Source organism: Fonsecaea erecta (assembly GCF_001651985.1).
Source record: "Fonsecaea erecta strain CBS 125763 chromosome Unknown Scaff2, whole genome shotgun sequence".
Lineage (NCBI taxonomy): Eukaryota > Fungi > Ascomycota > Eurotiomycetes > Chaetothyriales > Herpotrichiellaceae > Fonsecaea > Fonsecaea erecta.
In genome coordinates, this window is record NW_017387245.1 from 2,665,963 (window position 1) to 2,681,787 (window position 15,825).

At 53.6% G+C, this 15,825-nt stretch overlaps 6 protein-coding genes across 6 annotated transcripts; 1 reads left to right on the forward strand and 5 right to left on the reverse strand.

Moving 5' to 3' along the window:
* Positions 1 to 718: 718 nt before the first annotated feature.
* On the reverse strand, positions 719 to 2,439 carry AYL99_02723 (hypothetical protein; the record flags this gene model as incomplete). The annotated part of the gene is made up of 3 exons (XM_018834239.1): positions 719 to 1,356; positions 1,419 to 2,012; positions 2,064 to 2,439. The coding sequence occupies 3 exons, from the start codon at positions 2,437 to 2,439 to the stop codon at positions 719 to 721; spliced, it is 1,608 nt and encodes a 535-aa protein (XP_018696863.1).
* A 793-nt stretch (positions 2,440 to 3,232) lies between these two features.
* Positions 3,233 to 5,956, reverse strand: AYL99_02724 (hypothetical protein; the record flags this gene model as incomplete). Its single annotated transcript, XM_018834240.1, has 1 exon — positions 3,233 to 5,956. One exon carries the CDS (start codon positions 5,954 to 5,956, stop codon positions 3,233 to 3,235), a length of 2,724 nt encoding a protein of 907 aa, XP_018696864.1.
* Positions 5,957 to 6,241: 285 nt separating this feature from the next.
* AYL99_02725 (hypothetical protein) lies at positions 6,242 to 7,132 on the reverse strand (the record flags this gene model as incomplete). The annotated part of the gene is made up of 1 exon (XM_018834241.1): positions 6,242 to 7,132. One exon carries the CDS (start codon positions 7,130 to 7,132, stop codon positions 6,242 to 6,244), a length of 891 nt encoding a protein of 296 aa, XP_018696865.1.
* Positions 7,133 to 7,957: 825 nt separating this feature from the next.
* Positions 7,958 to 8,761, forward strand: AYL99_02726 (hypothetical protein; the record flags this gene model as incomplete). The annotated part of the gene is made up of 1 exon (XM_018834242.1): positions 7,958 to 8,761. One exon carries the CDS (start codon positions 7,958 to 7,960, stop codon positions 8,759 to 8,761), a length of 804 nt encoding a protein of 267 aa, XP_018696866.1.
* Positions 8,762 to 9,618: 857 nt separating this feature from the next.
* Positions 9,619 to 12,216, reverse strand: AYL99_02727 (hypothetical protein; the record flags this gene model as incomplete). The annotated part of the gene is made up of 1 exon (XM_018834243.1): positions 9,619 to 12,216. One exon carries the CDS (start codon positions 12,214 to 12,216, stop codon positions 9,619 to 9,621), a length of 2,598 nt encoding a protein of 865 aa, XP_018696867.1.
* A 417-nt stretch (positions 12,217 to 12,633) lies between these two features.
* Positions 12,634 to 15,195, reverse strand: AYL99_02728 (hypothetical protein; the record flags this gene model as incomplete). The annotated part of the gene is made up of 1 exon (XM_018834244.1): positions 12,634 to 15,195. One exon carries the CDS (start codon positions 15,193 to 15,195, stop codon positions 12,634 to 12,636), a length of 2,562 nt encoding a protein of 853 aa, XP_018696868.1.
* Positions 15,196 to 15,825: the final 630 nt, after the last annotated feature.

A 15,825-nucleotide genomic window follows, 5' to 3' on the forward strand; every position in this document is an offset into this window, starting at 1 on the left:
GGCAGATCTGCGCGAGGTCAATATGCTACGCAAAATGTGTCTGCCATGACGAATCCCTTAAGCTGCGCATACAGAAGGTGCGAAAACCCTACCGGGAGAGCAAGTAGAGATGAGTCAACAGAACACTATTTGTCCGAATTCTCCCTACCGTCGGAAACTTGGGTCATTTAAGGCTCAATTGCCCCCAAATCTCAGAGTAGTGCCTGTGCAGCAGAGCGTGGAAGATAGATGTGTTGTACTTGTAGGCAGGGGCTGGACAGAAATCTGGCGGTTAAGAATCACGTGCACGAAATAATGAGTATATATTTTGGACCCCGCAAAAGTTGGTCTTGAAACTGTCCCGAAAATTGCCTCACTCTCTGGACGCTTTAATTATCATGATGTGAGTCTCACACACCACCCACCGTCGGTCGCAGGGTTGGCGCTCAACGCTAACTATGTATATTTCCAGCCTGTGACGCAGTGGTTAGCGTGTCGTTCTTATATTGTATGCTCCCGGTTAGCATCCAGTATGACTTCTTTCGAGGAATGCGAAAGTCGCGAGTTCAAGTCTCGCCAGGATCATATTATTTTTGGCTCCCTGGCCTTAGTTGAGCTCAGATTGTTTTATTTGGCTTTGACTTCAAAGAATACTTTTGTGGGGTAAAAAAGCTCCCAAACTGGTGTACTCGCGTACTACCGAATTTGTATTCGCGCCAGTCATGATTTGATATTGCGCCTACTCACTCAACTCAGTCAACCCGGATTCCCCGTGGGTTTTCATTTCCTTCCGCCTCATGATCCAACAGCAACATGGAAACAACACTGTCCCAATGCCGGCCCAAGCGACCAGAATGCCAAAATTGAGACCGAGTCGACCTTGGGTGCCGAACAGCAGCGTCCGGCTCCCATACACGACCTGCCTCAACGGCCACGCGTGACCCCACTTGAAGAACCCCGGCGCCAATTCTAACGCGCAGAATCCCGTTGATGTGTTGCTGACGATCCAGAAGAGGAGCCACAGCCCCGGCCACGGCTGACTGGCGGCCATCGCAACGTTCTCGCACGCAAGCCCTATGGCAGCCATGCCGAGCCAATTCAGCATCCAGTAGACGACGAAAGTGGCGTGGCCGAAATAACGGGCGTGAAATGCCAGGCCCACGAGACTATAGCAGAGGGAAAGGAAGAAATAGGTTACGATGGTAGAGAGATACCGCCAGATGACCAGGTGCATGAATTTCAACGGGGGTTGGCGGTGCGAGGGTTCCCCAAGGACAAATTCCATATGTGTCGGGACGAAGAAGGCGAAAGAGAACAAAGCAACGACCATCAGGTAAACGAAGCCCATACTGACGGTGGGAATCGCCGTTGGAGGATCTGAATAGACAGTCAATGATCATGATGGATGATAGAACACTTCAGGAGGGATCGGGACTCACCGAAAGGTCGCACGTCAAACAGGCTGAACCCAATGCCGGGAGATAGAGCTTGAGGAGCATTACTGTATCTGCGTTGGGCGAGAGAATCGTTTGCGAGCACCGACTGCGTCCAGTTGCGGCCGAAAGCAAAGCTGATATCCGACGCCAGACGAGTCAGTACGGGAGTGATGTATTGGCTGTAGAATTTGATATCTCGGGCCTGGTTGACGACAACCGCTCCTGCACCGAACGGGTCGTAGGATACGTTTCCCTGCTCAACAGCCCGTCTCAGTAGTGCGGAAGCATTGCTGTTGACAATGATTGCTCCCCAGTATTTCTCTTCGTGAACCGCCAGGTGGATTGCACCGGGGTCGTGGCGGAATGCGCCAGGATCCAGGAACTTGTAACCCAGAGAATACCTCTGCGTGGCGCGTTCGTGTGAGATTGTGGCCTTAATGAAATGTCCAACAATTGGCTCGACATTCTCGTAAGGAGGCGAAGTTGCGTCAAAGTCAACCACAGCGATGGTGGCGGAGCTTAGGTTCTCGTGTACCCGGAAAAGGAACCCCCAGTGGAGCGAGAGAACCCCAAGGATGAAGGCGCAGAGCAGGGCGACTATTTCAGATCAGCAAGCGGTAGGGAAACATGAATGTCGCAGACACATACGGGTCCAAGAATATTTTTGAAGCACTGCACTGCGCATCTGGGACAGAGAAGGATCAAAGAAGCCGGCGGTAGACGTCGAGCGGACGCCATCGAGGTCCTCGAGATCTTTTGGAGATTCGTCGTCTTCTTCGTCTTTCTCTGCCAGTGTGCTGCTGGACTGGTCGCTCTCGACAATGCTCCTGTTGAGACTAGGAAATCGCTTGATGGCAGTGCAGAGAAGAGTTGCGTCTGGGCAGGGGACATTGTGGGCAACTGGAGGTTCGTCCCTGGCCTGGCTTTGCTCTGAGGCACAATCAACATCTTCCTCCTTCAACCTCGTCAGTGGAGGCGACTGTTTCCCCTGCCAACCATGGTGACGGCACATTTCACACCTCATGGCTTCCTCACGGTAATGGCCGCTCGAAAATCAAGGGATGAGCTGCAGGCTGTATCGGCCATCAAGGAGAGATGAGCCAGTGATATGGAGGAAGAACCATTCCCCGTCATCACGAAGGTGGAATGTCCACGTCCTTATTGAGGCCTGTCCGGGTCTGATCCATACCGAGGAAAGGTCCGTACCTCGAGTTTCTCGACAATGTGTTGCCTTTTCTTAGAACATTCCGTGCCATTAATCTTATTGTCGCGGATGAGATGCTGCTGCACGCATATTTTTCCCTGAAGCCACCCCCTTGCGTCTCCCTTGAACTGGCGATCCATACCGTGTTTTATCATGAAAGGCTTGGTTAGTGTCTCTAATGATTCAGTCCACAAAGCGGCATAGACGTATATCTTGTATGGACTTCGGAGACAACACGAACGCGTACGTCTGAAACCGGATGCCGGCGAAACGACCACTTCGATATTTGCAATGTTTCGAGGGTTGGCAGGAGAACGTCCAGATATTTGGGTTGGGAGGGATCAAAACAGCCTCTTTCTACACCCAGATACCGAAGGAGCCGGCTATAGCTATCGATTACCACGACAATTCGCATCAATGTTGACACCAAGACGATCCAAGTTTCCAGTCGAGAGCATGTCGATGTTGTAAGCTAAGGTCTGTCTTTGATCGAGTCGTGAAAGGCTTTCAGAGAGGGCTGATGAAAGGCAAACATATTCATTGAGCCATGGCACTTTTCTCGGGAGATACGGTAATAGGTGACTGGAAGACATCGATATCGCAACTCTCCCTTCTAGAATTTGCCCTTTCTCTTCCTCCTCTCTCTCTCATAAGCCTTTGCCTCGTGCCCTTCCTCACCCTGAATCTCTGCCACCAGTCTCTTGTATTTCTTTTCATATTCTTCATCTCTTCTCTTCTTCTCCTGCAACTGTTGTCTCGCAATGAAGTTGGCATCCTTCCGCAGTTCTCTCATGGCGCCCTTCCTCTCCTTCTTATGCTCGGCTTTCAATTTGGAAAGCTCAGCACGTTGCCGATCTGGATCATAGTGTCGGTCAGGGTTATAATTCTCGATGAATGAAGGCAGAGAAGTTTTTATAGCAAGTGGACGGTGGTTGTGTAAGAGAAGGGGGAGGCGTGATTTCACCGAGTCGGACTGCAGCGTGACTAGGGTTGAGAGGTTGATGTTGTTTAGCGCGTGAATTTGTGGCGGGAGCATTTCGCGCTGATGCGACAAGTGCCTGAGAACATGGATGAAAGGCTGGATGAGTTCAGGGAATGATGACTTGAGGCTCCAAAGCGAGGCGGCTTGCGTTGTCAGGCGAATAAAGACGCTCAGCAGGGTGGCGTTTTGTGAAGGCCCGTTCTCGTCATTTCGATCCAAGATGCAATCTTTGAATGATAGCTTCTCTGACACTGTTTCAGACGTCGATTTCACCCGCAATGGTGTTGTAGGCAACCTGATGGGAACCGTCAACGAATTGCCATCTTTGTCTTGCTCTGGCAGCGGTGTCGGTGAAAGGATGGCTAGAGCATTGGTAATGTAAGTGACCACTTCCGGCACATATCTTTTTGCGAGCCACTGGTATCGAAGGGCAAGCGAACAGCAGTAAGCTCCTGTACTGAGATCCCGCAGAGATTGTATCGAGCTTTGCCCGAGAAACCGTCCAATGGTGAGAGTGGCAGGCGTGACTACCGAGTGGAAATGATCTGAGGTCGGGAAGATGGTCGATACACCCGTCAGAATGATAAGATCCCCAGGAGACAGCTGGAGCGGTCTTTCGTCAGCAATCTCTTGGAGATGTCTGCGGAAGGCAGCGCCAACGGCTTCTGGCGACGACTTTGCCATTGAATGCAAGTGTCGAAGAAGGCTCTCAACAACCGAAAACGGAACATCGCTGTCTGTGTCCCCGAGAAACGCAACATGCCGGGTCAGTACGCCAGCGAAGGCATCAAGCTTCTCTTGATTGCCTTCAGCGAGACCTTTGTGGTAGAGTGCGCGTATTCTCTGCACGATCGTGGGCAAGTCGGAAATTTCAGAGTCCTTAACCACCTCCAAGAATGCTTCATGTGTCTGGGGGCACGGAAAAGTGTAAGCCAGGTTGTTGCTGACTGGAGTCTTTAAAACTGTCTTTGGTGTGCTCTGTGTCTCTCGTGGCAAGACTAGCCCGTTGATAAAGTCGTCATCACCGTCGTCCTCAACCTCGCTGTCGGACTCGGATTCCTCGGGTCCTTGTTCACTTGCCATCTCGGGCTCTGAGTCCGAAGCAATCAGGTCGTCATCAAGAAGGAATTCGTCTTCGTCCTCAACGTCAAGCTCTTTCCGCGGGACACTGTCGAACTCGGGAGCAGACAGACCGAATGCTTCCGCGTCGTCGACATCGTCATCGTCATCCGGCCCCTGCTCCTCTTCGTCTTCGTCTTCGTCCTCCGAACTTTCTGCCTCGCCCTTCATCCTGCGAACCCTCTTGCGCTCGAGCTCTTCAAGTCTTGCAGCCTCCTCCGCAGCTCTCTCTTCATCAGGTTTGGTCCGTACACTCGGTTTCGAGCGAGCCTCCAATTTCAATTGTCGAAGATTGGACTCGTACTCTTTTTCCGCCTCTTCCCTGCTCTTACCTGCCAACATTGCAGCCCGAGAAGGATCCATGTGTGGCTCGGCGTTCGAAGTTGATGGTGGTAGAGATTTTTTCTCTGGCGCCTTCTGCTCTCGAAGAGCTTCGTAAAACTCGGCCATGCCTTTGTCAAGTTCCGCTCGGAGATCATCGTCGTCTGCCTTTGCAGCTTGACGCTCGGCTTTGTACATTTTTGACTTTGCAATAATCTCTTTCATCACCTCGTTCTTCGTCTTCTTCCTCTGGGGTAGATCTTCATCGTCGTCGTCGTCTTCCTCTTCGGGGTCGACGTCTTGGGTTTCGGCGAGGCGCAGTCTCTTCCGGGGCCTGTCACCATGGTCGAAATCCCCGTCTGCGTTATCCGAGCCTGTCACATCATCTTCGTCAAAGTCATCCTCGGCAACATCCCCGAAGTCGAGTGATCGTCCACCATGCGTGAGCGTCATCTCCTCCTCGCTGTCATCCTCAAGGTTGAACATGGAACTCTTCTTCATCTTGCGCTCGTTCTGACGTGCAAAGCGCTCGGCCGCCCGTTGCTCGGGCGTCATGGTAGGGTCATTCTCTCCAAACCGTCGATCAAGCAGCCCGCCCACCTTGTTGCGGCTTTGTATTTCTTTCAGCAACGTCTCGCGCCGCCGCTCTTCACCCAAGCCACGCGTGACGCCGGGGCGACCAAGTGCGGGTTTGGTATTTTTCCCATTGACAAATTCATACTTCGCTTTTCGGGCAGGTGCCTTGACCTCGAAGGGATTGAACCGTTCTCGAATGCCCTCGAGGGCGGCATTGCGCTGTGCCCGCTTCTGCGCATCTTTGGAGGTCAGCTTGCGCTGTTTCTTGGATTTCTGAGGCCCAAGGACGCCACTCTCATGCAGCGACGCTTTGAGCTGCTTGAGCTGCGACGGCGCCATTTCCGACTTGCCTGGAGAAATTTACGCACTGGCACTCACCCTTGGGATCGAGTCGCCGCAGCCAAAAAAAAGTTTCGACGATGGATTGACGGGGAAGGTGCGCCGAGGGACAAGGCTGATTAATCGACCCTCCGAGGCTGCGCTTTCGAGACCAGCCCAGTTAGATGGACAGTGCAATGGTGGAAATTTATCTGGTTCACTTACTTCTGGTGAGTAAATGCACCAAGGTTGTTCTATTATCACTGCTTGCATCTATCAAGTTCTTTTCCCACCATGTTCATCCGTCTATTTCGTCTTGTGTGCCCTTGAACCACGGTAGTAACGCTGCACGACATCTAATCCCGTCATCTTCTTCAATGTTGAGTCGAGCATCCCCACGGGCAAAAAAGAACACAGCCACACCTGAAATGCATTTCCTCCGTGCCAGACATGTACCGGAGGGTGTCGCTTTGACAAGTCCCGAACAACCTTCGCAGCCCACTCATCCGCCGGCATTTCGGTGATGTCGATGTCCGTCCGCATGAATTTCTCCACCTGTTCTCTCCCAGGCAGATAGAGCGAGTCTTCGGGCAGCCTTAAACTGCCATCTGCAGGGCCTCCTGACGACGAGGCATTGGCGAAGAAATTCGACTTCACAGTGCCGGTCTTCAAATCGATGACTTTGATATCGAAAGGTTGTAGCTCTTGACGTAGGACTTCGGATAAGGACGCAAGGGCAGCCTTGGTGGCACTGTAGGGCCCTTGGAGAGGCACGGGCATGACGCTTGCACACGAAGTATTATTCACAACTGTGGCACCGCCCTTGGAATTGCGCAGAAGGGGGAAGAAGTTTTGCGTAACGCGGAGAGCGGATATTGTATTCAGCTCAAACAGCTGCGATATCTCAGATATCGAGGCGTCCAGCAGCGGCGTGCTATAGCCTTTTCCGGCGTTGTTGACCAGGATGTCGAGAGCATTGTCCGTTATTTGGGAAGTGGCCTGGACTGCTGCTTTGATCGAGTCTTCTGAGAGGACGTCGAGCTGCAGAGTGTCGATACCCAAGGCCTTGAGAGAGGCCATTTTCGCAGGGTTTCTGGCGGTCGCGATCACACGGTCGCCCTTTTTGTGGAAGGCCACAGCAAGGGCAGCTCCAAGGCCGCCATCGGAGCAGCCAGTGATGAGAACGGTACGGGGCATTTCTTGATACTCGTTGCTCTGTTGTTATGAGGTTGTTGTTCAGAGGATGGCCGAACAATGTTGGCTTTCGAAATGGGACCCTGAGGCCTTACCAGCCAAGCAATTTATTGGTCCCGGGGCCAGGAGGTCTCTCAACCTGCTACGGTCGAAGAAACACACGAGGAATAAGGATCACTGCCAAATGCTGCTTCCATTCGATTCTCCTTCGCTTGTCATTAACAGGTGCTACCAGCTGAGAATACCCTCCGACTCCGCCCTTGATCCTGCAAGCATTGGGACTTGGTCGGTGAGCTAATATACGTGGGAAAATTATCTTGCAAAGCGTGATTCTTGCTGCCGTAGAAGAATGGAATGGCTGCTGTCACACAGGACTGCCGCCTTATCTGGATTCTTGTGATAATGAAGAGAGTGAGTGCGTCTCAAGGGGACATGTACGAGGTACCTCGCTCGTATATTCCGCCCCATACACGGAACAACCCTTGCCAAGATTTTCCGCCCGTTATCGATAAGGGACCCTCGCCCAACTAGTTTTCCCAAGTTGCACGAGTGTCCTCTTCGCAGATGACATGTCCCCGAACTCTCCCAGATATCCTCTATCTCCCGCTTTGTTGAAGTCTCTCCTTTGCGACTACCGTTCTGCCCTCTCCTAGCCATAGGAAGCCTCACATTTCAACGCCTCACTCGGCACAGGACCACAAAGACAGCCCTCCAATTCATGAGCACGATATAAGGGGAAAACCCACCGTGCACACACACACACACACACCACCCCTCCCACCCCACGCTCACTCGCACGGACGAACAGGACAATTGATCGATCCCAAGATGAAGTTCTTCACGCTCTCCCTGCTCATCCCCATCGCCTACCTCTCCATCCTGATCGGCAGCATGGCCACGTTCTCGCACCTGTACCGGCAGAGACAAGTCAAGAAGAAACTCCGGCTGGCGCCCTACTTCCCGCCGCACACGACGCGCAACATCTACCTTTCCCTGTTACACCTGCAAGACGACGGCAACACCAAGGTGCCGGATTCCGTCTTGCGCGCCGCGCTGCTGGCCCGGGCGTGCGACGACATCCGGCGGATCATGGAGGTGCGTGTGCGCAAACCCGCGCTGGCGGCGTTGCTGCAGCGCGGAGTGGTCGGCGACGAGATCTTCCAGCGACTGCAGCGGGCTGAGCAGGAGCTGGAACTTGAGCTGAAGGACGTGGTCGCCGAAGCCAATGCTCTGAGCGGGTCTGGGCCCGCCGCCCCGGGCACCTGGGGCCACACCATCTTTCAGAGCGCCAACGAGATGGTGCAGAACCAGATCTTGCGGGACAAACTGGACGCCATCAAGAAGACACTACCAGAGGAGAAGGAGCGGTGGGACAACCAGAGAGAAATGGCCAGACGAGAGTTAATGGGCGGCGAGGACAAGGCGACCGCCGCAGCAGTGGGTGACAAGCCTGTTGCTGCTGCTGCTGCCACGGGTACGGCTACTGCACCAGTCGCGGCAGAAAAGACAGCGCCCAAAGCCGCCACGGCAAGCAGCGACGAGGACGGCGTCATAGTCGAAACGCCCGCTGCGGAGGTATCCACCACCACCAGCGGCGGCGGCAAACAGAAAAAGAAGAAAGGGAAGAAATGAACCCGGAGAGCCGGAAGCAGCCACAGCCAGCCAGCCGTGCCACTCACTGTATGATATTGATTAATTGCTTGGTTGTCCCACCCCGTTTCCCACCTTCCCTCCTCCCTTCCCAAAACTGCTTTTCTCTTATCCTTTATTACTGTGGGGAAGCCGCGGAGGGGACTCTTTGGAAGTTTGCATGGAGTTTTTTTTATGGTGTTTAAACATATGGCATAACATAGCATAGGAAGGGAAATGGCAAGGAAAGGGAAAGGGAAAGGGATAGGCATAAGGGGGGCGTGTGGTGTGTGTCCATGCATGGCATTATGCAGCAAGAAAAAGACGAACAGACCGAATCCGAGCAGAGCATTGCATTGCATTGCGATTTTCCATGTTTCACACACTCACTCACTCACTCTCTCTCTCTCTCTCTCACACACACACACACACACACAACTAAACTGTACTGTCCTGTCCTGTCCTGTCCTGTAAAAAGAGACGAGACGAGACGGACGGAACTACCCTTTTCATTCTGGCTTTCTGTATTCTTTCTTTTTTCTCTCTCATACAAGGAGTCAGGGCAAAGAACAAACTATCTCTCTCGCTCTCTGTGTGTGTGGTTCGGAGTTGGGCTAAGGACCGTCCTCTTACTTTAGACACCCGGCTTTGAGTATGGTACAGATTTTGTAGGTACAGTACATACTGTATGCAGATTGTTTACAAGAGGAGGTATGTCTATCCGATCTATGGGAGATGGGAGATGGGGAATGGGATGGGGTGGATGGATGGATGGTGGGTGATCCGTCTTCTAGCCATGGTTCCGCTCCCCCTTCCTCCCCCCAAGGCTAGAGTGATATCATATATTGTTATTGTTGTTGTTACATGGAGACCTCGACGTCGCTCCAGTCTCGCAGCACCACCGCTTCGGGAGGGACCGGAGTTCTCATCTCCTCCGCAACATGCAGGATCTCCCGCGCCAGGACTCCTCCTCCTCCTCCCTCCTCAGCCGCTGCGGCGGCACCTTTCATTCTCTTCTCGACAACGAGGCACAGGAAGGCCGAGAGCACGTCGAGCCGAAGCTCTCGCGCGGGCTGACTGTCGACCTGCTCCACCGCCTCCGGGTCGACGTCTTTCTCTTGCACCATCTTGTCGCCGATGGCGACCATGATCTCCGTGAGGGTCTTTACCGCGCTTTGGTACTGGAGGTTCTTCTTCATCCGCAGGCCGCGGGCGCGGACGGAGAGTGGCACGAAGTCGGATGCGAAAGAGCGAGCCACCTGCATGATGATCAGTCGGCTGACCTCCTCGTGCGGCAACATGTTGAAGGACTCGCTGAGGCCGTGCAGGGCGCAAAGGGTGCCGAGAGGGTCGGAGGAGAGGCAGAAACAGCGGATGATCTGCTCGTACAGCTCTGAAGAAAAGTCTGCTTGCGTAGCGGATTTCTTCTTGGGATCAAGGCTGCTGAACCATTCTTGCATCTCCGCGAAGAGCATTCGCGCGTGAGGGAACCCTCCTTGATGTCGGTAAGGAAATGCATAACAGTTCTTGGCCGTGTCCCAGAGTGCGGCGAATGTCTCAAGGTCAGGGGAGATCGATTGCTTCAAGGTCGAATATTTGCTCCAGACATCGGGGATCTGCCCAGATCGAAGTGAAGCATACAGCCAATGGTTCATGATGAACGAGTTCGGTTTGATCTGAGCCGAGCCGGTCATGACGTCGGTCAGATGGCTGGCACTGGCTAGATCCGAGCGGCGAGTGTAGTGTTGCAGCAGGATAGAGAATGTCTCGATTGTTGCAGCCGGGGCCCCCCGTTTGAGGAAGAAGGGGGTTCGTCGGCCTTCAATGCTGGAGGCTAAGTTTGTAGCACCGGGATTGTCTGCCTCCGACAGTCGCTTCTGAACCAATTCAACTCGGGACTGTATCATGGCCCATGCGGTCTCCTCAGCCTTTTGGCGGGCAGTTGGCGAGCCTTGACGAAACCAAGCTGCTATGAGGCCGTTCAGAGGCCCAGCGTCCGGTCTAATCCCACGCTCGTACATAAGGTCGACAACCAGGGAAGCCTCGTCTGTTCTCCCCTCACCAAGAAGCCACTTGATCCAGGCCGCAAAGAAATATTTGTTGTGGAAGTTGCGGGGAAAGAGCGCCAGAGAAGAGAGCCCGATCTGGCTGACGAGATGCTCACTCGGTGACGATGGAGATTGACTTGCCTTTTTGCTAAGCTCCCGGAACACCCTCAGCGAGTCTGTTGGCGACTTGGCTGTAAGCATGAACATGTCTTTGAAGGCTGCCAGAGCGAGATCGGTGCGGCCAGCATCGAGGAGGGTACTGCTAACTCGACCCAGAACGTCCAACGTTGTCTTCTGGTCTTCTCTGCCCTCCAGCCGCTTCCGCAGCTCCAGATAGCAAAACCACGTCTTGGAGGCGGCAGAGGGATTTTGACTTTTGGCCCAGGCAGAAATAACCATGACCAGGACTTCGGGATCAATCATCGTCGTGTGGTCGTAGCACTCAAAAGCTAGACGCTGTGCCTTCTGCGGCTTCCCAAGTTGCACATACAGACGGACACCGGTGGTCCAGAACAGTTCGGCAAGATCCTCTGTGAGACCCAACCTAGGCCTCTGTGCTTCCCAGGCTTCTGCAGCAGCGGCGATATTCCCTACGGCTTGCAACGCATCGATATATTCGATCCACTCCTTGTCTTCCAGCGGCACATCTGCTATCATCATGTCCTTGCCCAACATCTGGAGGTGTTTGGGCCTGTAGTAGATCGTGCTCTGCGACTTCCAGAGGAAATGCCACACATCCTCGGGCAGGATCAGGGCAAAGTTGGAAACGTGCTGCTGGCACCGGAGATACCATTTCCACAGGGTGAAATAGGTCTTCTCGTCGTTCTTCTGTTGTGCGGAATCCAATGCCGTGTTGAACCGCTTGACGTATATCTTGTCTCTGATGGGGATGCTCAGGGTCACCTTGAGGGCGGATTTCGACGTTGTGGCTTGTTTCTTTCCCTCCTCCTCTTTCGCCAAATCCTCCAAATCTTCCTCAGACACCAGATCCAGATCTTCGGGCGGCATGACACCCTCTTCTTCAAGTGCCTTCAGCAGTTCCTCCCTCTCGTTAACGGGGAAAGACCGCATGAACTCGCTGTTGGGTCCGAAAGGGCCTTCTCGCATGACCGCGAGTTCGCGATCCAGTTTGTCCAACTCGGCCTTCAAGGCATGTGTTTCATCATCGAGCAGGTCTCGGACCGGCAGCCTGGTGGACGCATCCGTGCCCTGCTGTTCGAATTCATGGATATCGGCCTGCGCCACAGACGCAGCGGGCGGCTTGCGCGGTTGAGGAGGACGTGAGCGAGCGGTCTGCCGGTACTGTCGAATGGGTTGGAGATGTTGCAGGCAGAGTTGATGTCCCGCAAAACTCGGCGACAGACAGAACTGTTGGTGCCATCTTCGAGACAGTCGACAGATGCTGCGCATAGAGAATTTGACGGGTCTCTGATTGCACAATAGTAAGTCGAACACTCGAAGAATGATGTCGGTGCGTCTGATGGACTGCGGCGAAACGAAAAAGTCTCCCAGCGTGGAATAAATTTAGCCGAAGATTAACCGCATATCTCAGCCTCGTCTCCTTCGACATACCAGGAGACAGAATCCTTCACTAGATGCTGGACACCATATGCATCAGATTGACCGGTCCATTTCTCTACCTGCGCTTCAGCCGGAAAATGTAGACTTGTCGCCGGACAGTACAGCCATGGCAGAGCTATTCCTCCCGAGTTATGGTCGCCATTTGCAACACGGAGTGCTCTCCATTAACCTCTGAGGCACGTCGCCAACGATGTCTCGAGAACAGTGTTGCCGTGTGTTTGACAGTGACCCCTTGGCTGGCAGATTTTACGTGATTAGCATCTCATCAATTTCCCAACCCTCGTAGTTCTCACTTTCTTGCCAGGAATATACCCCTTTCCATTCCCATGACGATCCCCCATCGACGCTGGCACAAATGGCGGCAACCAGCCCAAAGGCCTCCCCTCGCTGGCTGCTGCCGACAGCTGGAGAGATACCGTCTTCAGCCACTGCTCGGATAAGCCTTACTCGCGCTCCATGGTCAAGTAACTCCTCGACAGTAAGCCAAGCCAGGGCATCGTCTGGGTGGGCATATATCAACTCAGCGTCTTCGAAAGCCACTTCATCATCATAGTATGCCTCAGGAGGGTGTGTCAACTCGCAGCACAAATCCTTATTACTGTCCAGGAGAGAGCGGTCAACCTCCACTATACGCCACCTTCCTCGCAATCCATCTCTTGTGATATCGAGGGAAAGGCTCCCTTCTCCGTCATATGACGGGAACCTCACGCTGTACTCTTGAATCCTACCACCCTCAAGCCCAACAGACCGTTTGATTGGTCGACTATACGGTGTGCTAGGTGCCCAACCAAAGCTCTGCATTGTGCCGACACGTGGAGCGCTCGACAGTATATACCCACTTCTGACCTGTGTTTGGTTCTCCCAGAGACCAGCCGCCTCCTTGCTCACGGGCGCATTGATCAGCAAAGTCCAGCAAGCTATCACATCCTCAGGCCAGGACGTGTGGCGTTGGCTGAGAAGGTAGCCTGCTTCTTCGACGGTTTTGCTCGAGGTTGGGTCTGAATGAGGGATCAGATGTTGTGCACTCCCCAGCAGAACACCAATGTCGATGGCCCCGCGCTCGTGTAACTCGGCGAGAACGTGACGGAGATTGAGGACTCCATCATCCTTGCAAAGCAGCCAGATCGCTCGACTGCCACGGATGCCCTCCAACAACGTCCAGCCACGGACAGTCCAATCACTCACCAGAAGCGTTGAGACGAGGGTCTCAATCTCTGCAATGCTGGGGTGTGGGAGGGTCACGGTGATGGATTGGACATCCATGTCGATAACCAGGGTCACTTTTGCTGTGGCGAAGATTTCGTTGATGCTGGCAATAGCTCGTCGTCGCAGAGTGGTCTCGCTGGGAACACATGCGGCGTCAATCCAGTACGTGTCGCACCCAAACTGGTGGGCCAAGCGGCAATATCGACGATGTAAGCAGGTGTTGATCCCCGTCTCGGGACGCCCGCCTTGTCCATGGCTCCAGACGTGAGAAATGGCAAGTGTCTGGCGAGAAACAGGAGAATAGTTCAAACGTGTAGAATCTTCAACCACCGCAATTGCCGCCGGCTTTCGACACTCGTAGTATGAAGGTGCATTCCACAAAATTCTCGGGCAGTGTCCATTGCAGCCAGGCGCATGTGCTGATTGCGCGGCGTCCTCTGCGGCGGTAAACCGCTGGCATGTCTCTGGCTCGCCGCCTTCACAGGTGTCCGTCGAGTCTCGGACGCATCGGCCAGGCCTCCCGTGGAACTGAGCATCGAACCGTGAAATCATGCGGCGAAAGTCAAGCCCGATGGACGTGCGGCTGGTTCTGAGAAGTTCAAAGGCCCAGTTGCAGAGGTAGTCGGTGCAGGTGCCACGATATGCGTCTCGTGAGAGAGATTCCAGTTCGCGGATGCCTCGAACGGCCAGGAAGGAGTTCCAGGTGGCCGAATATCCATGGGCAAGTTGGACTCCAATCACGTAGTAGAAGTGCAGCATCACAGAACGTTGCCATGCGGACCAGACAAAGACTTTGACGATCACCATCGCCTGTTCATGGCCATCACGTTCGCGGGGAAAAAGGGCGTCCTTCAACGCACTGGCTTCGTCCGAGTCGTCCTCAAATGGATCCTGAATGCCGAAAGATGCGGCGTCACACATGGCCTGATATTCATCGAACAGTTCGGATAGTACGTTCACATACTCGAGCGAGTTCCGAGCCAGACGCAGGTCCGGGACGGAACCCTGGTTCGCAAAGACGGCGGCCAGAACCAGGGAATTGGTGTCGATGCGCGTGGTCACGTAGAAATTCTCCCAGGCGAGGTCTTGTAGCCTCGACAGCAGCTTGAGGATCGAGTCAGCATCGTCTGGCCTCTGTGGCTGGAAGTAAGATTGCGCTTCTGGCAAAATGTACTTTGTCGCCCATGTGCCATCTTTGATACAGTCCCACAGGGTCGAGCCTTGCTTCCGCCCGATGCCGTTGTTCAGCGGCAGCGAGAAACTACGCTGGGGCACTTTTGGCAGACGTGCGAGCAGTCTTTCACCCTTGGACACTATATCATGGAGCAACGCATCGACCCTGGGCGAGGATTCCTTGATAGAGCCCCCGGGCCGTTGCAAAAGGACTGAGAGCTGCTGATCGAGTCTGTCAAAGTGTTCTGTGGGATGGTGGACGCCTGTCAGGAGTGGTGTGCATGATAGTCTCAGTTGCCATAGCCTCACATCCGTGTCTTGAATCTGGGCCAAAGGGCATAAGAGCAGGTCGCCCGCGTCGACGCCATAGATGCTCTCAACAGCCTTCTCTAGCGAGTGACGAATCGTATGGTTTCGTTGCCTGTTCATGACAACGGTATGTGAGTGGCTTGGTGAAGCCGGTTGTCAGGAATTGGGTCCTTGACGGATTTCTCTTTATCTGCTATAGTTGTTTAAAGATATACTCCGCCAATACTGTTGCTGGCTGCAAGTTTCCGCGTTTTAGCTGAAAGCAGTGAAAGGGTAAGAGTATTGAGGCACTATTCGTCAAGGATCCAAAGGGCTAATAAATGTAAATTTCAATACATTTCGCACTCATAATGTTCCTACTCTGCGGTAAAGAGAGGTGTCTGAAGAAGAGCACATCCAGGAAGCTCAGACCCTCAAAAGGCCTTACCACTTCTCTCTTTTGTTGAAAGAAGGAGAATTCCACGTATCAGGGAAGTATATCCCGAGCCTCCTTCCCTTACCGTGTACATGGGTATCCTGTTTGGCTCGATCCATGGACAATTCAATAACCTTCTCAATTGGTACCTTTCACGATACCACTCCCCACTATTAATTATATTCCTTGACACGAAGCCGGGTGCGGATGGCGCCTTCTTCCATCAGCCTCGCTTGCTCTCCACCCGGCGTCATTCTCGACATTCACGTCCGCGCCATTGTCCACCAGCAGCAAACCGAGATCCGTGTACCCTTTCCGCGCCGCCGCATGCAACG